This window comes from Cryptomeria japonica, chromosome 5, assembly GCF_030272615.1.
Source record: "Cryptomeria japonica chromosome 5, Sugi_1.0, whole genome shotgun sequence".
In the NCBI taxonomy this organism is placed as follows: Eukaryota; Viridiplantae; Streptophyta; class Pinopsida; order Cupressales; family Cupressaceae; genus Cryptomeria; species Cryptomeria japonica.
The window spans coordinates 634,846,626-634,870,069 of record NC_081409.1 but is presented as its reverse complement, the minus strand read 5'-3'; the positions used below and the strand labels follow the sequence as shown (position 1 = coordinate 634,870,069).

At 38.0% G+C, this 23,444-nt stretch overlaps 1 protein-coding gene across 3 annotated transcripts in view; it reads right to left on the bottom strand.

The window, feature by feature from the left end:
* Nucleotides 1-1,472: 1,472 nt before the first annotated feature.
* Nucleotides 1,473-23,444, bottom strand: part of LOC131028056 (anaphase-promoting complex subunit 4) — a 244,177-nt gene continuing 222,205 nt past the window's right edge. For 2 of the 3 annotated variants that reach the window (XM_057958232.2, XM_059221554.1), the window contains exons 18-19: nucleotides 22,122-22,203; nucleotides 1,473-1,910 (exon numbers count right to left, since the gene is read on the bottom strand). In XM_057958232.2, coding sequence (XP_057814215.1) covers nucleotides 1,819-1,910; nucleotides 22,122-22,203 — 174 coding nt within the window. In that variant the 3' untranslated portion in view covers nucleotides 1,473-1,818. The remainder of the gene's footprint in view (nucleotides 1,911-22,121; nucleotides 22,204-23,444) is intronic. The other variant, XM_057958234.2, reaches the window with a different exon arrangement.

Below are 23,444 nucleotides of genomic sequence, written 5' to 3'. Positions count from 1 at the left end.
CCCAAGCATAGTCCATCATAGAGACTACACATGACATGTACGTTATCCCATGTGACCTCTCTCAAGTCATATTTTATACATCATGATACATCTTTCTATCTACCCTTGTCTTTTCAAGAAACCTACTGGGCTCCATTTTGCCCAACAACTCTCTTAAGGGGGCATCACTTCCACCATCATCCCTAAGTGACCGGGGCACTTGCCACTAAAGCTTTATTCCATCCCACCTAACTTTTTAATCTTCTTTGAAATAATGCCAATTAGTTGCATTATATCAAAGAGGGGATAAATGTACACCCAAATGTTTCCCTAGGCCTAATCAATCAAATCCATCACGTATTATATTTCATCATCTAGTTCAATCCATCACTTGGTCTAATTCCCCTTCATCTATGGCTCACACTTAATTAAACATATTTTCCACCTCACAACAAATCAAATAAATGAATAGCATTCATTTCACCCTATTATCCACTTTACACATGGCACCTAAGAACATTAGTTCTTATGGTTGCACTATTCCCTCCAACAAACCAAAGAATCTAGTGTCACTAGATGCACATGTTCCTTTTTCCTCTCAAGGTCAAAACAACATACTAAATTTGCATATCTACTTCATGAGTTATATCTACTATATCTCTCATTTATATCCCTATCTCTCCCTCCCTTCCTCTTTCTATCCTTATCTCTCCCTCACTTCCTCTCTCCCCATCACTCCCTCTTTTTATATCTCTACTTCTCTCCTCTAGTAATGCTCTCTCTCTCTCTCTCTCTCTCTCTCTCTCTCTCTCTCTCTCTCTCTCTATATATATATATATATATATATTCTCTATTTCTCCCTCTTTCTATCCCTATCTCCACATTTCTCTCCCTCTCTTCCTCTCTCCCCATCACTCCCTCTTTTTATATCTCTACTTCTCTCCTCTAGTAATGCATATACACACATTGCTCTCTCTCTCTCTCTCTCTCTCTCTCTCTCTCTCTCTCTCTCTCTCTCTCTCTCCACATTTCTCTGCCTCACCCTATTGCAAACATAACATGAGCCCATTGGCAATTGAACTTGATTATCTTCTTAATTTAAAGGTTTTGTTTCAGTTATGATTAGATCCTTGTAAGTGGATGCATAGTTAATTTGAAGCTATCACTTCTCCATTGAGACCTTTGTTGCACAAACATCATTTTCTAAATGGTCAACCAATTGACCTCATATACTACACAAACTAATGCAAAAAATAGACCGTTTTTTCCATAATTCACCTTCCACACCTCTTCGGCATATCCATTGCACACCAAGATGCAATTGCTAATTTTTTAATCATATATCAATAAAAATTTGATTCATTATTAATATGAAACAAAAATCATTTTCTACTCAAATAATATAATTAATTTTTTTTTCAAATAAAGTGAAGGTTTCAGTGAAGACACTTCGCAAATAAAATGAAATAACATAAAATATGATCTAGCATTCATATTCTGCATAAAAACTAATTTCTTTATAAACATTATTTATACTTTTTTCAAATTATATTTGAAACTCAAATGAAAATAATAGACACATCCCCCGATAGTTTTGACACAAGACCAATCTGGGATCTTTAACTAAAATCTAGAGGCAAAATTCTTCTATAAAATTAAATATGGATAAGCAACAAAATGGTCATGCTCAAAGAATGGGCAAGAAAATCATCACAGCATAACAGAAGCTTTTCATAGTAATACAATTAAGGAGTGGGAAACATGTCATATTCATGCTTATGAACAGTAAGTGCCCACAATTCAATGCACTTCAGCTCCAGAAGAAATGATGGTCACTTGCTATTCATTGTCTTCTTTCTCTTCGTCTTCTTCTAGATTGTATATCATTGCATGGCGTTGAGACGTAAACAAACAAGCTAGACCCCTAGATGCTGGAAGCCAGAATTTTGAAATAAAAAAGAGTAAGACCATTGTTGTTAGTAAAGAATTATATAATTCTATTGTAATAAGGACAAGACAGAAAAGTAAAACAAATTAAACAATATAATTGCATTTTTCAATTTCGGACTCTATAAATATAAAACGAAGATTCAGCATGAAGCAACAATTATTCATCTTGTGTATAATATAATTTTAAACACTTAGTGGAGAATTCTATTACAGAGGGCCACAAATCCACACTAGATTTTCTTTCTACACTATCACAGCATATCAAATTTCAGAAGATAAAAAACTACGCAGATCAAACTGACAACAGAGGACAACCTCTACTCTTAATCGTGGAAAATGGTAGCCAGAGACTTGATCTCTTTTTCCGAACCCATTCTGATTACAAAGGAGAGCCTCTATCATTAATCGTGGAAATCGGTAGCCAAAGAAACTTGATCTTTCATTCCAAATCCAAAACTTAGTTTGTGGCAAAGAGAATCCATCGCCTCTCAAATAAATTCATGCTAAATTATATTGTTCTTATGTCTTCTCCAGTTAAAGATTAACAAAAATGGTATGAGGATATTTCTTAGCATAGACTCTTAACGGAGAAGAGGGTATGGAATGGTAGGAGGCAAAGGCAGATTCACTAGAGGTGCCCCTCAAAGAGAATTGGAAAGGAAAAGAGATTATATTGATTCTCATTATGTTGATCATTACATGACGATTGATGGACTGAAACGACCCATTCTCCTTCACCTTCCAGTCCTTGTGTGCACGCTTCATTTCAGATCATTCTGATGTTTATGAGCATGTTGACGTTGACATCTCTTCATCCATAAAGGCCGATGATGTACAGCAAGGTCATCTTTGATGGGAAAAAATCAAACCAGGGTACTTTTACAAAATCCACTTCATGTAGGGCAAATTGATAGTGGTATAAGGAAGCTATGGCAATAAGGTTATTGGTATCTGTTTGGATGATTTGCATTTCTACAGATAGTATTTTTTACAATGTCAAAGCCCTTACATGAATGGTTAAGTTAACATTCCAAAGTGCTGGTTTGTGCTTTATAATATTGTTGTTCATTTAATAATTTATTGTTAGTCTTGGGAACTGTCCCGTACATAGCTGGTTTTGAGGGTCAGTTTGGTTGTTATTCATGGGATAGGCTTTATAAGCCAATAAAAGTTCATTGCGATATCATCCAAATATAAGTCTTTCACAATAATAATTTTTGTATTTGACCCTAGAGCCTGTTGTGACCTTTTCACACATCACCCAATCGCAAATGGGGACCCCCCTTTTTTTGCTTAGGTGTATAATTGTTTTTAGGGTTTTGTTAGTTTGGCATTAGGTCTTGACCTCCAGAAGCAATTCATTTTCAGAATTTCATCAAGTGTGCAATTTGAGCTAGCTTTGATGAGAGGTCCTTAAATTTGAGGGGTGGAAGCGAATGTTCAATATTGACAATTTTGCAAATGTTGTTAATATTATCAATTTGTTGTCAAAATTGTTGATTTCTTGTTAAGAGGTAAGAGAGCAAAATATTGTAAAGTGCAACAATCAAGTTGGCAAAATGCAAAGCATTGTTTAAGATGTCATTTGTGTCTAATGGTGGCATTTCCTTCCATTAGTTAAGTTACTAGAATTTGGCACTAAGTATGGTGCAAGTTAAGAAGACTGCCAAACTGATTCTCAACTCTGCCAAGGATTGATCAACATTTTTGCTAAAGAACAATGCCAGATTTGGGTCCATGTCCGCCACTGCCCTGAGATGCAAGTCCGCCATTGCACAAGATCATTCTTTGTTTGTCAAATGTTGAACATGAAACTTGTGTCCAAGTCACCTCTATAGCCTGTCTTGAATCTTCTCTTTGAACTTCACGCTAAGATAAGTTGAATCCAAGACCCTCATCAACTTTGCCACTATGCTTTGATTGGATTATGCTAAGTCAAGAAGATTGTCGGACCTTTGCCTAAGTCCGACACACAAAGGAGATTAACACAAGACTTAGCATAGACTCCACCACAGATTGAAAAGTAATGCCGGACTTGATGTGAAGTCCACCACACAAATTAAAAAAAAATGTGCAATCCTCATCTAATCCCCACCTACTTTTGAAATAGCTGACTTGATGTTTTAGGTGATTTAAATTCAAAACAGATGAAGTGTTTTGTATTTTTAAGGTCGGCTTAGGAGATGAAAAGGTGTGACTTTAAGAAGACCGCCTATATAAGAAGTGAAATGCAATTCATTTAATCATTCAAAACAATTCAAAGCAATTCGAATTTTATCCAAGAGCAGAGCAGTGCGGAATTCACCAAGCCAGTGATTTTTCTAAGCCAATTTGATCACTTTGTGGATCAAATTTACAATTTAGGTTGATGTGATTTTGTCAAGAGCAAGATTGAGGCAAAGTTAAGGTGATTTCCATCCATTTCGAAGCCTGATTGAGGCGTATCTGTGAGCAAGCTTGCTGTGATTAAGACTGAAGGCTGAGTTGCAAGCGAATTTCAAGATTGTTCTCCTTTAACCTTCATTTGGTGCAAATTTTTCAGGGTGGCAAATTTAAAACCTTCATTCATCCCTTTTGCCTTCTATTTACTGCAAATTTATCTGAGACTTGGGCGAATTCCCTCATAGACTAAGTTCTGATCAGACTTGAAGCAATTAAATTCTCAGCCTTAGGAAGAGGCTAGGTGACCTGAATTGAGCGAAATACAACTTGCAATTCATCCAAGCAAGTTTGTGGGCGTAAAAAAGTGATTTTGAAAGAGGAATGCATTTGGATTCCAAACATTTTGATTCTTATTATCTGATTTTTTCCAATTGAAGTATTCATCACGTTCTTATGTTTTTGTTTGGCTAAGCTTGTTTAGTCCTAATCAAAGGAATTCATCACTTGACTTATGATTTCAAGAGGCCATTGTCTTATCTTGCATCGATATGTTTCTATGTTTGTTTTTGCATCCTTGCATACTTCTGACTTAAGGTGTTTTAATTTTCGGGAGTAGATGTCAGCTCCAGGAGGTATCTCTCGAAAGGCTCAAATGAAGTATGAGTACAAGAGAGTGTCGCCAAACACCAATGTTAGCTCGAAATGGAAGAAGGTTGGAGACACCGACCTTGGACATGTAGATATTGGAATTCAAGAGGTGAATGTATGGACTTGAAGGATGCTTATCATCAATAACAGCAAGGAAGATGATGTGCAACAGAAATGTTCAAGCGGCTGGTTTTCCTCCGGCAGTATAATGCAATGAGCTAATGGTGGAATGTTCAAGGCATTATAATCCTCAAGAAAGACAAGTACAGGCTCCTGATGGTGGAGTGCTAGCATATCAAGGAGAAGTTGCAATCAAAGAACCATTTGGAATTCCCGATCATAACTCCACTATTTACAAGACAAGGATGCAATGAAAATTTATGAGGCAAAGACTGAGGCTTGTGCAGAGATAATAAATAGCCAGTGCTTAGAAAAAACCAAGAGGTCATCACTTAATGATGTCGAAGAAGCTTTTATGCATTGATTTTAAAGAAGATTATGGAGACCTTGTCCTTCTATTAAACTGAATCATCGGAACACCTTAGGCTTCAAATTTTAAGTCGTGGACATATTATTTCATTGAGGAGATCACAACAAGAGTAAAGATGATAGATTGGGCCAAGATCATCAGTGATAATGTTGATGAGCAATTGAAGAACTAGGAATGCACTCAATCTTTCTATATGAGTTCATATGTTGTTTATTTAGTGGCAAGAAGTTACAAGTATCCAAGATTGATATGTAAAGGCATAATGGGAAATAAGAAAGATCAAGTTAAGGTGTATGATTGCTACCCATAGTTACATCTACATGCGAAATCTTAATACAAGAGAGCAAACGATGCCTTTTTGATGTACATTGTCAAGACTCTTCAAGGAGGTACTCATCAAAGACTAAAGCAAGAAGCTAAGCACTTGGTGAAGAATTTTGGCTCATGGTACATTCAATTTCCCAAGTTCACATATATTCGAGTCCGAGGATTTGCAGGATGTCCTTACAAACTTCCAAGATATCCCATAGATTAGATGATATTGCTTGAGGTCACAAAGCAGTTGTCTACATACGACAAATTCAAAGAAGCAAGCATAGAGATGGAGTTACATTTCCTCCCACTATTGGAAAGATGATTCAGTCATGTTATACAGTGCAGGCAGCTGAAAAATCAGATGAAGAAATACAATTCTACCCTCTTTCTCTCTATAGGTCAAGATCCAATTTTGATCCTTATCATTGCATCAAAATGATAAATGGAAGAACGGATAAGGGTAGAGTGGATCTTGAGGATTATTGAGCCAATGCAGCGGATGAGTTCAAGGTTAGGAAAAGGATGTGGTCAAGATTGTCAGTGAGTTTCATTAGAACATGTGAGCCTTTCCCTGTGCTTGATCAACTTGAAGATGATGGGAATTATGTTCAAATCCACTATGAAAAGGAAAGGAGTAAGCCACTTCTTCCACTTAATTGGTCCGATCCTAAAAAATCAGATTTATAAGCATTGATGAGGCCGGTGATGAATTATACAAAGTGGTGAGTTGATCAACAAGTCAATAAGTTGAGAGAAAAGAATAATTCCTTGACTTATGAATTGATGGGTGATTTGTAGTCACATTCATCCAATGATGAAGAAATGACTGAAAACACGGAGAGAGATTATAGTAGGTAAGAAGCTAAGAACTTGAGGAAAAGGGTGGATATAGCAGAAAGTTCTCCAGTTAGAAAAGAAAAAGAAAGGAAGAATGTAAGCGAAGAACGGAGGCCAAAAAGGCAACAAACAAGTATGACTCAATTCTTCTACTAGTACCTCAATGGTAAGAGAAGTGGATTCATCTGGAGATAAGAATGGGACATCAATGGCTGAGAATGAATCACAAAAGGAACTTGAAATAAGATCTCCACTCTGTGAAGATCAAAATGTGAATGCATCTTTAGAATCCATCCAACAAGAAAATCAGGAGCATGAGTATTCACAAGACATTCACATTCCTATTGTGGATTGCCTCTTCGAACCAGGATCAATAGCAGTTGAAGATTTGGAAACCCGAAAATTCCCATTCCAAATGCAAATTTTGATGAAGGAATGATATCAGCACTCAAGGGACTTCAAGAAGTTGAACAACTAGATGAAGGCATTGAACAGCCTACCATACCTGAATGGTTGAAGGAGAGGATGAAGAAGAAGGCAATGGTAGAAGTACAACCAATGGATGATGTAGATGAATTTCTAGCACAGATAAGCAAACCTATAGAGAAGAAGAAGGCAAAGAAATTCTCTAAGATCATCAGAGATGGTTCAGGGTCTCACATATTGCAAGTTGCAGTTCCAAAAGTGGATAAGGCAAAAGAAGACATCCTTCCAAAAGAATATGAGGTGAGAAAAATTGACTTAGGACCTGCAATGCAAGAGCAAAAGATTGAAGATTTGGATGATTCTATCAGTGTCATCAAGGAAAAATTGAGGAAAGAACAGGAAACGAATAATCAAGTAAGAGAGGAGAATCGACAATTGAAAGAGTACCTGAAACACTTGATGAAGCCCATCCAGCAAGGGGATGAAACATTTGTTCCACCAACATCTCTTCCGAGAGAATTAGTTGAAAGTTTTGAAGAAATGAGAATAACAACAAATGAAGCAAAGTAATGGATTGAGGACATGTTTTACTAGGCCAGCAAGTTTGTGGAAGAATTGGTGCAAGTACATGGAAATGTTGCTACATTCATGTATAGAATTCAGAGTGTGGTTGAATTGTGGGAAGATTTCCTAGTTGCGCAAGAGAAGACAATTCCATGCTTGTGTGTGTTGAAAGAGACTTCCAAACATACTTTGATTGATGGAAGTGTGATAGAAGAGAAAGATATATATGACTTTGGTCATTAGTATTGCACATTAATAGCAAAGAAAGAAATATTTGAGAAGATAGCTGATGATTGTGTGCAGCTAGAAGGAATGATCAAAGCAATTCAAAGTAAGATATTTGTTGCAATTGCAGAGGCACTTGGATAGGATGTGATTGGTGAAGATGATATGAATGTGGAAGGTTTCAAAGACTGTGCAGAATAACCTCCTCAAGGTTACTGGTCCTATTATGAAAGATCACTTGAACAAAGCTCATTCATTCATGTTCTGTGTATTAGCTTTCAAAAACAGGAATTGGAATGGGAGAAGACATTTGCCACATGTGCTAATGACTTGGACGTCATAGAATACAAGTTGGATATCATGCAAAGTGTACCAATGGTGGAGATTGATCTTTTTGTGTTCAGATTCATTGAATTTGCAAGTAGAGAAAGAGATAAGGGAGGCATCTTTCTAGAAGAATGTTTGTTAAGAGATTAGTTGGAATGGGATTTTTCCATTTGTTCTCTTTCCTCGCATTTTGTGCGAAGGAAGGTGTTCATTTTCTATTGGTTGTTCTTTAGTTGGTTGTAACTAACCCTAATTACGGTTTAGTTGTTTTGATCTTGGCCATTGATTCTAGATCAATCTAGTCCCTTCATTTGTAATAAGAGCTCTATATAAGCTAGCTCATTTTATTTGTGTCTTAAGAGACTAATGTGAAATTGTTGCCGAAATACTGCCAAAGTTAATACAAACTCATTGAAGCTTGGTGAGCCTATGTGTGATTTTGGATGTTAGCATGGTTTCCTATCTCTCAAATTTAGATTAAGAGTTATTTTTGCATCAAGTTATTTTGTTAAATAGAAGGAATTGTTAGTGATTTATAGTGAAACCTGTATATTCATACCATTTGTAGCTTGTTGATTGCAAGTCATAGTGCATGGTTAGACTGAACTTTATTCAAGCTTAAGTTCAATTGCTTTACTATCATTGATTCGCATGTCCTTCAGTGTTAATGTGTGTGCGCAATTTGAAAATCTTTCATATCTCTTTAGAATATTGCATCAACTTTGCATAGTTGTTCCTTATGGTGAAAAAAAGTTTGATTGGGTTTCATTAAGTCATTGATAATTTCTTGCATTGGTAGAACTAGATTAGATTCCTAAACATTAATTCGTTTTGCATTTTATTTCAAAGGACATTCTTAGAGGTAGTTAAAAGAGTTGAATTGCAAAATCTTAAGTCATCTTGAAGAAAAGGATTGATTGATATCCTAGAACAATTGTGTAAGTCCCTTTGTGTGAATTAGCATTCCCACATTCATAAACAGAGTCTATCCAAGCAATTAAGTCGCTTAGTTTGCATTCTAAACCTTGGGGTTTTCTTTATTGATCTTAACCCTTAGCATTCAAGATTTCCTTCTTCAAGAGAGGGTAGGATACTCTGTTTTCTATTCTGTGTATGAGGTGCATAAAAACACATCCACAGAGCATGCAATGATATCAGAGCCATGGTAGTTTTCCGCTGTGTGTCAAGTGATGATATTGAAATTTTGTTTGGTGTTTTGTTTTGTGTTGAAATTTTGTTTGGAGTTTGCAAAAGGTAGAGGCATTGAATTCTTCTGTCAATGATAACAGATATTTTACAGCCAAAGTGGCACTGAAGTTTTCAGTTGCTGCAAAAAAAAATTTATGCACAGCATTAAGTAAGGAGGCATTTCTACTGGTGTTAAAAACTGTTGTCCATCACTGGAAAGATGTTGAATGGAAATTTTAAAAGCATTGCAATCCCTGATTTATTGAACATCTGCTGAAAGCGTTGAGGAGAGGCACTGAAAACAGTTGTAACACCAAAAAGATACTATACTGAAATTAACGTTAAAATAGATGCTCTTCATATGGCATTGGAAAATAGAACAAGGCATTGAAATCAGTAACAGGCCACTGAAAATGATTCAAAATATTCCAAAGAGGTGTTGCAAGTTTCCACAAGCTGCTGAAATCCAAATAAGTGTTGAAATTTCTCTGTTGAAAACAGTTATAAAATAGTTATAATTGCTAATGCTTCTATTACAATTTGGCTAGGCATGAAAGTTGTTTGGCGTGAATCTTAAAAACTATTTGATAATAATTAAAGATCATGTGCAAGAGGTGAGACCAAGACATTGAATTTTGGTTGGATGTGCATTGGATAAGTTTTAAATTTAATTTTAAGGTCAAAGAAGATATAAGGGTTTTATATATTTGTGCTACAGAACTATGATTGCATTTAAAAGTGTTTTGGAAAGGGTGAAGAATAAGTAGTTAATATTTAATATAAAAAGTGTTTGAAATTTTATTTTAGAAAAATGTATTAAAAATGAAGAAACAAAGTGCTTCAACGAATAATGAGTGCATTTTTGGTGGAAATCAACCTATTTTAAATTGGATATTGAAATTGGGTTCTTTACATGAACATTTATAATTGTAACAGTGTTTCTCATTATTTGTGCTATCATAGCTATTGACTTTTTGCATGCTATATCAATAGTGCTTTCAAACACAAACATGCGTTATCTTGTGCACTATAAATCCATCAAGAACATTTCAGTTAACAGAATATAGGGGTCAAAAATAGGTTGGAGGGCCATTTCCTTCTTGGGTTAGTTAGCTATTCACTCAAAGAATGGGTGAAATGTTGGAATAGCATTTTTAGTAGGAGTAGATGGTTTGCCTTTCAGTTCAGTAGTGTGTTCCAATTTAGAATTATAGTGTGTTTTGTTATGCTCAGTTTTGGTTTCCTTTTGTTCAGCACTGATAGAGAGTACTGGTCTAATAGAGCTATGATATTCCCTTTCTATCTCTTAGCTGACGGGGGAATGTAGGCCTTCATGATCAATCAACAAGTGGTTTAATACTTTTGACAGGTGTTGCCTATGCCAAAGAAGCAGCAGAAAAGTGGAGTCAACTGATATGTGGTCAGGCAATTGGTCAACAGTTGAGGATACACCTGAGAGCTACAAGTACAAGGAATCATGAGGGCAGTGGTTATTGTAGTTGATTAATGAAGAAACTCACTCATAGTACATGTGGACAGTGGTACACATGGTCAAATGAATGCTGATTGAAGAAATTCAATATGACCGTGTTACATAGTGCCAGAAAGAGGCAACGGACCTTCAGACCACAAGAGGCAGTGGCACAAGGCACTAGATTTACGGGATTGGCAAGTGTTGCTCACACAAAAATGTGATGCAAAGAGTCAAACATTAGAAGAATGCATCAAATGTCAACGCTAGTCAATCAGAACCAAGGGACAAGAGACTGAGTTTACAGAGTGGTAAGATGAGTCAGATTGATGAATTCTCCAAACTATCTTTTGGTCAACTTTGGATCAAGGGAGGGATTGTTTGTTGGCATTTTGGATATGTTGATATGGTTTTGTCATTGATGTCAACACTTGTCAACACTTATCAGCACTTGGAGATTCTAGTTTATGTTCATCGACATGATCAGTGACTTATGCACAGTCACCGATATCTGGTTCACCGGCACTTGGAATGACTTGGAGATTACTTGGTTATGTCAAAGACATTGTTTGAACACTTGGTTTTAGTGATTTGTTCATTGGTCTAATTAGGTTTGCATATTTGCTGTTACCGGCAAATAGGTCTAGGTTATGCACCGGCAAGCATATCTATTCTAGATCAGCACAGCACATCATGAAGATGATTTGTTATTATTGTAAATGCATTGAACCGACATGATGCATCGGATATTGATTCATTTGTAATTGATTTTATTGTAATATCTCTTAGTGAGCCGACCTACTCATTTGGTCTTAGGTTATGGTATAAATGTAAGATCTCATTTGCGAGATTGAAATAAGATTAAAAAAAGGATTATAATAAGGTATATGTGAATATTAGCAGAGCTATACATGCAGACATCATTCAAGATTGAAGGAAGGTTTGAAGAAGGCATATCAGAGCTAAACCGGTACTGAATCCAGCATATGAAGATGCTATTCTGAGCAGTACATTATCATTGGATTTAACCATCCAATTGTAGTCAGTGTAACTCCCATTTTGTGATTGAGCAGTGAGCTCTAGGCAATTGGCCTTTCTGCATATGCAAACTCCATTTTGCACACACATACTATCTGCAGTAGTATCATCTGATTGTGGGTAAGGCTTCCCACCGTAGTTTTTCCCCTTATAGGGTTTCCACGTACAAATATATGTGTTATGTGTTGTGGATGTTATTGTCTTTCTGTTTCATGCATTAATCTTTACCGATACTGCAATTAACTGATAAAACTGTCTATCGGCATCAAGTTTGGTTTGAATTTATTAGACAACTGATTCGCACCCCCCCCCCCTTCGCAGTTGTCTCTGGGACCTAACAATTGGTATCAGAACCTAGTTCTCTTTTTGCAGAACAACTTGAGGAGATCCAATGTCTTCTAACTATTTCAGGAAGGACAATCCTAAACTTGATGGAACTAACTATGGCATATGGAAGATCAGGATGGAGACACATCTGAATTGCATTGGAAAGGACATATGGGAGGTTACAAAGAATGGTTGTTGCTCCTACTCAAGGTCAACCTAATCCGCCAACCTTGGCTAAAGATGAGGAAAATGATTGCAAAGCTAGAGAAGCACTTTTAAGCGCATTATCAAATAGATCTACTGCTAAAGCTATTTGGGACAAATTGGAAACATTGAATGAAGGAGATTCCACAATCAAAATTGCAAAATTTGAATGCTTCCGGGTCAGGTATGAAAATCTGAAAATGGAAGAAGATGAAAGAATTTCTGCTTTTATGGAAAGAGTAAATAAAATTGTTTTGGGTATACAATGTTGTGGAGGAACCTTAAGTAAAGATGAAATTGTTTCTAAAGTTTTAAGAGCATTGCCACCGGCATACAAAATGAATGTTACTGCTATAAATGAATTGAGAACAATGCCTAATACATCAGTATCTAGAGACACCTTGGTTGGAAAACTATCAGCTTTTAAACTTGAGGAATTTGGTCATGTTGCTACTATAAAGACAGATTTAGCTTTCAAGGCATCAACATCATCTGCAACATCATCATCATCATTTGATAAATCTGATTGGAAAGCTTTTTATGCAAGAGAACTTGAAGAAAGTAGGAAGGAGAATGAAGAACTAGAAGAACTTGAAGCACTATTTGCAAGGAAAATGCCTAAAGGTCCAATTGGAAGTAAGTATTAAGGTAAAGCACCCTTTAAATGTTTTAACTGCAATAAAATTGGTTACATGGCATCTAAGTGTCCTGATAGACATGCAAGATTGAAAGAAGAAGCTAAAAGAACATATAAGCCTAACCCTGAATATCAGAGATGCAGATTTAAGAAGAATAGAAACAAATCTTGTTACTATGTTGATGAAGGAGTTACTGATAATTCTGATGAGGAACCAGCAGACAATGGATGGGCTTTTGTTGCTATAACATGTTGGTGTCTGTTTTATCATCTACCAAACATTAGGATAGGATACCCGAAGGTATTCTATCCTCTCCTGAAAAATCACTACTGATTCCAAGGTCTATATGTGTGAACAAGCGACTTTAGTGGAATAGCTTCTTGGGTAGTGTATGCTGAAATTTCAAGGGGGACTTATGTTGACAAGTATCTTGAACTTGATGGATTTAGCAATTTTAGGCTCTTCTTCTTTTTTTTTTGGATTTTCTGGGATTTAGACTTTCAAAAGAAAGGGAAAAAGAGATAGGGTTTAGGAAGGCTAATCTAATCCTACGAACTCTGGAGACGGTATCAACTAGGTGTTCTTGAGGAACCAAAACTTGCTTCGCCACACTAGGGACAACTACACAAGGCCGGTGCAATCTTCAATGGGTTGTGCTTATGATCGAGATGTTGGGATGCACAGGGGATAGGCTCAGACTAACTTTACACGGCAAGATGGAGATCATCCATTTACCAAAAGTGTGAGCGGAGATACACCATCAATTGACACTTATCAAATCCTTCATTCAAATTAACAACAATGAAAGCAAATCTAGATTAATTCTAACTAAGTGTTGAGGCAATTGAAACCATGCAAATCATTCAAATAATAGAGATTACAAAGCAACGCACATGCAATATATTATCTGGAAACGACCTTAAGCAACAATACATCAAAAACCTCACACTCTCCAAATGAGAGGAGGCAACCTTATATAGTTTCTCAAAAATAAATGAATGGCCGAGATCAAACAGCGATCAAGGGCCAAGATTGAAAGTCCTAAACCCTAATTAGGGTTTCCCGAAACATCACTAGTTCAAACAAATGGAAGAGTGACAAGTGGTGCAGCTGCTAATTTCACTAAGGCGAGTGGTCACTTTCCTCTTTTAGAGATTCCACGTATCTGGACACAATGAGCTTGACCTCCTCCATGGTGACACTTGGCAAACCACCAATCTGGAAGTCAATGAGGTCCACATCATCGGCACATCTGGCAAGGATGCCTTCCCACTCTACTGCTTGGGTGAGGAAGTTGTCATCGATGGAGAGGAAGTTTGCAATCTTTGAAAGATTGCTTTGTCAATCATCCTTGAATCCCTAAAGAAGCTCGCCTGAATCCTGGCTCTTAGGTTCTCTGCTTGTAAATGCTTCTCCCTTAGGTTTTCCTTCTTCCAGATCTCTGACGCCACACGGAATACCTTGCCCAAGATCTCTATAACACTTGCCTCTGTCTCAAAACACTTGGTCTCGGATTTCTTCAGAACCTCAATCCGAGTGACCAGAGTATAGTACCACGTACCGAAGTCGTACCTGTCTCCTGTCTGTATGATGCCTGCATCCACTAAGCTCCTCTTTGACATGCCTTGAATAACCTTCAGGTGAGGGAGTATTTCATTCTGAATTTCATCTACTTCTTCCCAATTGGATACTAGATCCTGGATACGATCAATCAACAAAGAAGTTGCCTCGTGCCGATACTAAGTTTTCCACCAGGGTGTCAGCATGCACCGAAGCATCTAAAATCCATTCCTTTTCTTGAGTGTACGAGCCCTTCATATCATCATAGTCCTTCATTGATCCCTGCTGAAGAGGCTGTGTTGGAGTAGCCGGGACTTCACGGTTGAGCGGGCTGGTAAGATGGAGAACATACTTCTTCCACTTTCTTCCTCTTTTCCTTTTCATGAGCCAGCCTCGTCTTTAGAACGTTGCAGGAGTCATCAAAATATTGGATCTCTTGGTCCTGGGTAGGCTTACCCATCTCTATGGTGGTAACCTTGTAATCATCTGCGGTGACATTGTCCCTAGTCTTCCCTTCTTTGGGCACCGCTATTTGGACTGTCCTGAATCCGGCACTGTCTCTCTGAATCAGGGAAAACTTCTTGGCAGGTTTGGGTGGTTTAGCTATAGCGGGTTCAGTCACCTTCTCCAAGAATGTTGTGGTGACCTCCTCGGTTGAGTGGGCCTCCTTGGGAACCTTGGCCTTTATCCTTGCTCTCAGCCAATCTGGAATGGTTGATTGTTCTACAGTCTTCCGATCGAACTCATCATCTGCCTCTCCTGGGTTCGCTGGTATGCCATCCAAGAAGATTGTAGGTGCTTCAATTTACTCCCTGTGTGGACTTCGGAAGACCTTTTCCACTACTTCCTCAACTGGTTGGGAAAGCACTCCTACTTCATCATCAATCACATAGATGTTCATCTCTTGCTCCCTAGTTGCACTCTGATCAGGCGCAATGGAAGCAGCACTCAGGATGGAGTGACTTTCGCTGGATTCTCTTCTCTCACCTACAACCCTTTTCCCTGTGACCTTTGTGGAGCTTCCACCCAACTCCTTCCTCTTTCGAGACCCAACACTTTCTGGATTTCGAGCATCACCGACGGAGGTACAAGGGTTGACGGACGGAGTATCATCTACTCCCATTAATTCATAAGTCAAGGTCACACCTTTGGCCTTCAACTGTTTTGTCTTTTCAGATGCCCACCACCTTGAGTACTCAACCACCAACCTCATGAGGTCTGCTAGATCTGATTTCTCTCCCTCTGTCCAATCTATTAAGACTAAGGGTTCATTCTTCATCTTTTCAAAGCCCGGCTGCTGAAGTTCTAGGCTTTCTTCTACCTGATCGGCAACTTTGAATACTTCCGTTGCTCTCACCATACTCAAAGGAATTCTTGACCAGAATCTCTTCCTGATCTCGAAGCTATCGGCTGCATTAGCCCAGTAGTCTTCTAGATCCAGTCTGTGCTCAAACATTGTCCCTTTGATCTTCTTTATCCTATGGAATGGATCGAAATCTTTTCTTGCCTTGTACTGATAGAAGGGATAGCAGGCCAGCTCCTTCTCCGCGGTTGCAACAGCTTGTGATGATGGACATGTTTCCAGCCCATTACCAATTGTGAGTAAGGACGTTCCTGCCTTCTTCTGCTTATCCCTTTGAATCACTATATACTCCTCCAATTGTCTTACAACCTCGAGCAACACTACTCGGTTGGTAGGGTAAGCTAGAAGCTTGTATGGAGGCCCAGAGAATCCCTGAATTCGGAGGTAAGTGAACTTTGGATATTGGATGTACCAACACCCGAACCGACCGATGAAGTCCATAGACTCTTGAGAGAGCCTCTGGTGCAGGCCACCTTGAAGTGTCCGGGTAATGTGCATCAGGAAGGTATCATTCACCCTTTTGAAATGGAACTTCTCCTCCATGTGGAGTTGGGGATAGCAATCATATATTGGAAATTGGTTCTCCTTGTTCCCAACTTCTCCTCTACAAGTGAGACCTCTGTACCTATAGGTCCTGGCCAAAGAATAAAACAAGTAAGAACTCATGAAGAAAGTCCTATTCACCTCCAAGTTCCTTAGCTGGCTGTCTAGGTTGTCGCTGATCATCCGGGCCCAGTCTATCATTTTTACTCCATTGATTATTTCATTAATGAAATAATACATCCAGGGTTCGAATGGAGCTCCCTGAGGATTTCCTATTATTCTATTGAGCAGGACAATCATGTCCCCAATGTCCTCCTTGAAGTATGCTCGCACTAGGCTCTTTCTTTGGAGTCTGGAGGCGCCCTTCCTCGGCTTGTCTAGCCAGGAATGGTTAACTATGGCATCATATTCCTCTAGGTGGTCATGGTACAGACTGTCAGCTTTGTCCTTTGTCATATTGACTGCGTTGTGGTACTCAGGGATCCTGAAGGCCTCTCTGATGGCCTCATCGCTGACATTTGCCAATACTCTTCCATCAGGTGCAACGATGTCCTTACTGATGGGGTTGTAGTGTTTGGCACATTCGACTACTAGTTCGTTGCACTGCATGGTAGGGAGGAAACCAGCAGCATGCACGGTACCACTCTTCATCATTTTTCGCGCAATGGTGGTAGGCACAAGCTTGTCCAAACCAAACATTCGCTTCTTAAACTCCTTCAGATTGATGTGTCCGAGGTTGGTGTCGCTGATGTTCTTCCACTTTGAAGTCATCCTCGACTCTGGAGGAGCATCTTTGTCTACCTGGAATTTCATGATGTCTAGGGCCTACAGGCAAACAATGGAAATTTTAAAGTTAGAAAATGATTTGCAAAGTTTTGAAAATAACGAGGCTGCGAAATGGCTAAGTGTTGGAAGATTTTCCATTCTTTATTCTCATACTTAGCCATAAAAATCGAATTTTCACCTTAAAACCCTCAGTCTTAAGGCTGGTTGTGGTTACCACCAAGTGTCAAAACTTTCAAAAAATTTCATACTTAGCCAAAAAAATGATTTTCTTCCTCCAAAATTTTCGAAAAAATCATTTATTAACAACTACTGGAAAATATTCAGAAAATTCACAATTTTAATTTCACCTCTGACTTGGATAGAAGTAAGGCTAGAATTTTCTCCAAAATATTCAGAAAATTCATAAAAATTTGGATGATTCTTCCTCGTACTAGTTGCCCTTCTCCAGAAATCTGTAAACCTTCTGCCAAAAAATATTATCCCACTTCCAGCAATATCTAGAATTTTCTCCAAATGATCTTCAAACTGACATACTTTACTAAGCTCTCCTTAGTAACTTTGAACTTCTTGGTGTAATAATGAAGTTGATAATGAAGTATTTGTAGACAAGGTTAAATCTTCAAGCAAAACCCCAAAAATCATCCAACTCATACTTCTAATTCTTAAAAAAACTTTCCATTTTGATTTAAGTTTGAAGATATTCATCAATTCTCCAATATTCCCTTTCAAAAAAAACTTTCCATTTTGAATTAATATCTCAATAATTTTCCAATATTCTTTCAATATTCTCTTTTTCCAAAAAAAACTTTCCATTTTGGATTTATTTTGAGGATTTTTAGATATTTCTTCATTTTGGATTTAATTTTGAAATCCCAGTGGATTTTGTGACATCGCTGGCATCTTTGTTTGACTTTTCAATGTGTAGGTGGATTTTTGAATTTTATCTCCATCTTCTTCAAATTTTGGCGGACTTTGGATACCTCTCCAAGGTATGGCGGACTTTGGTGGTATCTCCTACATGGCCTCTCTAGCCTTGGCGGACTTTAGACAAGGCTTCTCATGGGCTAGGCGGACTTTGGATAAGGTTCCTCATAGCCTTCTATCTTATGGCGGACTTCAGACTTGGCTCTTCCATCACTTGGCATGCTTGGGCGGACTTTAGGCTACAGTCCTATACACCCTACACATACATGGCGGACTTTGGAGACCTCTCCACCTTGGCCTAGGCGGACTTCAAGCAACATCCTTCTTGGGCGGACTTTGGAGTGAGGACCTTCATGGCCTCCTTTACCTTTGGCAGACTTGGGACTTGGCACTCATGTGACCTCCCAAAGGCATGGCGGACTTTGGTGGAGGCTCCTTTATGACCCTTCTAACCTATGGCGGACTTTGGCCTTTGCTCCTACATGGCCTCCTTCTTGGTGAAAATTTGGCTAAGGAATGGGGCGGACTTTGGAGAGTGCTCTACCTTGGGCGGACTTTGGTGTTAGCTCCTTCATGGCCTCCTAAGGTGTGGCGGACTTTAAGGGTAGCTCCTCCATCACTTGGGCGGACTTTAGGCATCCCTCCTCTTGCTTGGGCGGACCTTGAAGGTGTCTCCCACATGACCTACAAGACAGTGGCAGACTTTGGAGAGTACTCCCACATGGCCTCCCAATCTTGGGCGGACTTTGGTGGTGCCTTCTACATGACCTCCAATGCATACATGGCGGACTTTGATGGTTGCTCCATGCAAGGCGGTCTTCAACACATCCCCTCATGGGCGGACTTTAGAGTGTTGGCCATCATGGCCTCTTCATTTGTACCTGCAAAACCCTTCGTCAACCAGACTTAGAAGAATTTTTAGAGAAATTTCAAAATTTCACAGTTTAATCTAATTTAACCGGATTAACTTGAAATTTGAAATCCATGCTTAGGTGGATCATCTGAAGCAGCAAAAAGCCTAAAATCTAGGGATTTAGCTTTTTTTAGGTCGAAACTTGGAATTTTTGAGTTCCGGTCGAAGTTGGTCAGTGGTGCAAGTGTAAACCCTAGGTTTGCATCCCGAAAAAGCAAAAAGCCTAAAATCTAGGGATTTAGCTTTTTTAGGTCAAAACTTGGAATTTTTGAGTTCCGATCGAAGCTGGTCAGTGGTGCCAGTGTAAACCCTAGGTTTGCATCCCGAAAAAGCAAAAAGCCTAAAATCTAGGGATTTAGCTTTTTTAGGTCAAAACTTGGAATTTTCGAGTTTCGGTCGAAGCTGGTCAGTGGTGCAAGTGTAAACCCTAGGTTTGCATCCCGAAAAAGCAAAAAGCAAACATCCCTAAAAAATAGGGAAAACTTTCTAAAAATAGCCATACTGGAGATTGGGCTGAAAATGCCAAAAACAAAACTTCCTAAAAAATAGGAAAAAGCAAAAAAGCAAACTTTCTAAAAATAGAAAGTTGTCCAAATTCGTCCAAATCGATTGCGATCTTCATCCTTTGGCCTTTCTAAGCACTCTGGTGGTGTTCACACTTCGGAATCACATAACTTGCAAAAACTAACTTTCAATCGTCAGGTCCTGAAATGCTCTGAACTAGACAAGGCTTGTTGAAACTGCAGCAAAAGGTCACAGGACACTAACAAAACCCTAGAAAGCAGGAAAATCAGAGGGTCCCCATTTGCAATGGGGCGATGTGTGGAAAAGGTCACAACATAACAGAAGATCAACCAGCACCTACTGTTCAACCGATAGAGCAGGCTCTGGCAGCTAAAATTGAAGATAAGGATGAATGGATCATTGATTCAGGATGTTCACATCATATGACTGGTGATAAAAGCAAATTCCTAACCTTTCAAGAATACAATGGAGGTCTAGTAAGATTTGTAGATGATAAAGCTTGCTTGATCAAAGGAAAAGGCACTATATCTTTTGATGGTAAGCACAATACTGATAATGTTTACTATGTTGAAGGCTTAAAGCATAATCTTTTGAGTGTTGGTCAATTAGTTGAAAAAGGTTTTCCGTTACAATTCAAGAATGGCAAATACAAAATCATGAACAGAACTAGTTTGAAAATTGCAACCAATGATCATACTAGAGGTAATATCTTTCATTTGAATAACTATGAGAAAGCATGCTTGATTGCACATATTGATAACATTCAGCACCCACATAATCAACAGAAGCTTTATGCTGATCGACACAAGATTGAGAGAACCTTTGAGGTTGGTGATATGGTTTTCCTGTGTCTACAGTCCTACAAGCAGAGTACACTCAAGAGGAGTGGGGCTGAAAAACTCAAGCCTAGATTTTATGGACCATACAAAGTTCTTTGGAGCGTTTGAGAGGTTGCTTACGAGCTTGAGATAACTTCAGAGAGCAAGATACATAATGATTTCCATGTGTCTTGTTTGAAGAAGGCTTTCGGGCAGCATGTTACTTCATCACTAGATTTGCCTCCCTTGGATGAAGAAGGCCGATTGATATTGATTCCTGTAGAGATTCTTGATATAAGGGAGAGGCAGCTAAGGAGCAAAGTTATCAGAGAGTATTTGGTACGATAGAAGGACTTGTCGTTGGAGGATGCCACGTGGGAAGCTGAGAGGATACTTCAGCATCTAATTTTGCAATTGCTTGGGGGCAAGCAATTCCGGGTAGGGAGAACTGTAATGTCTCTTCCTTAGACCTCTCAGACTTTAGTGGAAATTGACCTACTATTAGGGATCCTATAGGTGGTTTGGGGACCCAATTGAGGTTTTGGGGCTCAGTTGGGAGCTTCACAAGCCTTTCTGATTGGACTTTTGGGAGTTGTATCTATGATTAAAATAGAAATTCTAATGTTGGCCTTGTGTGAATAGCGAAAAGTGAATAGTAACTGAAAAACATAAGATGAATAGTAAAAAGTGCCCCCATCCTAGTAACTTAAGTTGTTTTTAAAAAAGGGTCAAGTTCTCATTGAGGAAATAGACCCTCAAGGTTATTTTATGTTTTTAAAGGCCAAATAGTAACTCCCAAATAGGTCAAACTTCTTGGGGAGGTTATAAAAGCAACTTTCTTATCATTTGCTCTCATTCTTATGACTTCAAAATTTGAGAACAGCAACAGGCTTTACAGTTTTAACAGCTTGGTGTTTCCAAGAACGCAAACTCCTAGAAGAATTTGGAGATTTGGACGAAAACCCACCTCTCCCAGTGTCAAGTTTCAGCAGTTTCTAGCTTCATGGTGAAGCTGGCAGCCTTATTTTGAGTTTAGAGTGCAGATTTATCAGTAGGAGGGCAGATTTTCTTCAGTTATTAGCAGGGAAGACCTATTGGAGGTCAATATCATGCATTTCCAGCTTATTCTCAGCTAGCAGCTTCATTTTGGAAAGAAGGGCAACAAACCCTAGGGTGTATTTAGGGTTTTTGGCAATTAGTGGAGCTGATTTCTATATTCCGTCTGCTGGGAATTTATATCAAACTTATGAGATCATGTTAATGGCATGTACATTATTCTTTTAAACAAAAGAAAGTTTCTTTGATTGCCTTCTTTATGTGTTATGCATTATACTAGTTTATATCAGCAATTTCTTTCATATAGCATTCAAGAATCTTTCATAAAACATCAAAAACCAATCAAAACAAGAAAAATCAGTCAAATCCCTTCCAACATACGCTGCCCACAAAGACTTGTCAGCAAACAAACAGTTGCACATAACTTCAAATTTTGGATCAGACGGTAAAAATTGGATTGCGGATCTTTCATAAACCTTTAATCATGATCTACATTACCTCTTATCTAAGAAAAGATAAGCGAAAACATGACTATAAAAAAATATCAATAGATTGAAATATCAAAAATGCATACAAGAAATTAAAATATAAATTGTCAATAGATTTAGAACTCTCCACACATACCACTAACAACCAACGGTGCAACTAGTGAATGTGAAATACAACGTGCTCTTCCATCCTCCAAGCTTGCACTAAAGGCTTTACACTGTAAGTTAAAAACAACAATATAAAACACTCTAGTTAATAATTACAATAGCATATATGTTGTAACTCTGTGCATAGTGTATTATATACATACAAAAAGCATGTGAGCAAGTGTGCATGTGTGTAAAATAGATATTCTCCCTTGTAAACTAGTAATGATCTATACTTACTATTGTGTATTTATTGAGAACATAAAATGTATACTATTGTGAGCAAATGATAGGGATAAAAATCCAAAAAATCATGCACATCAAGAAACATATCAATAATAGAAAACACAATTATAGCAGCTAGATTACTATTTTTGGCTTAGAGGCCAGTATATGTGAACTATCTTGATAACTGATAGAAATCTTCTCTCAACGAAATTGTGGTTGAAGGGAACCATACACTAAACACAAGCAGGGGCATATCCCAAGGTGACAGAAGACAGTGACTTCTAGCTTATGCAATTCATTTTAGGCTGTTGCCAAACTACCTAATGATAAACTTGACTAAAGCTCTATGTAGTCAACAAAGCAGGCTAGAATAAGTTATGAATATAAAGTTAAACAACGAAAATCTATTTTCTACAATTCATGTGTTGAAGTGTCTATTTTATTTGCCTACAATATCTCTATGCTATGGAAATGCCCTTAAATATAAAAAAAAAAGTAGTTTTTGATTGTTTTTCTTCAATTTTTTACCTTTTTTTATAAATCTGATTTTTTCACGATTTTTTCAAAAAATCTTATACTTTTGTTTTGCCGATTAATTCCCCAAACGATTAATGCTTCACTGATTTATATAATTCAAACAAGCTTTCCGGTATCCGACAACTCCATAATGGTGGCGTGAATTTGTGGGCATGGAACAATCTGATATTTTATCGTGATGGTTTATATGTTAGTTCTTAGTCTTTTGAAACGGGGCAAAAACTATGTATTCGGAAGTAACAGTTTGCAATGAAGGGAAAAAGTAGTGGACAAAAAAACAGTATATTCATTAAGGAACAACATATTCATTAAGATAACTTTGTTAAGATACTAAGACAGCGATCCACCAAGACACTACAATTTACAATGAAAATTTGTAATTAGCAGCAATTGAATATAGAAGGACAAGACAACGACTATATTATTAAGTAGTATTAAGGAAGCCCAACGGTCCATAATCTATTTGAATTCATAGCACTCCCAATACCATCAGTAAGGTACGGATTTAGTAAATGAATGATATTAAAAGAAGGAATGAATTAAATAT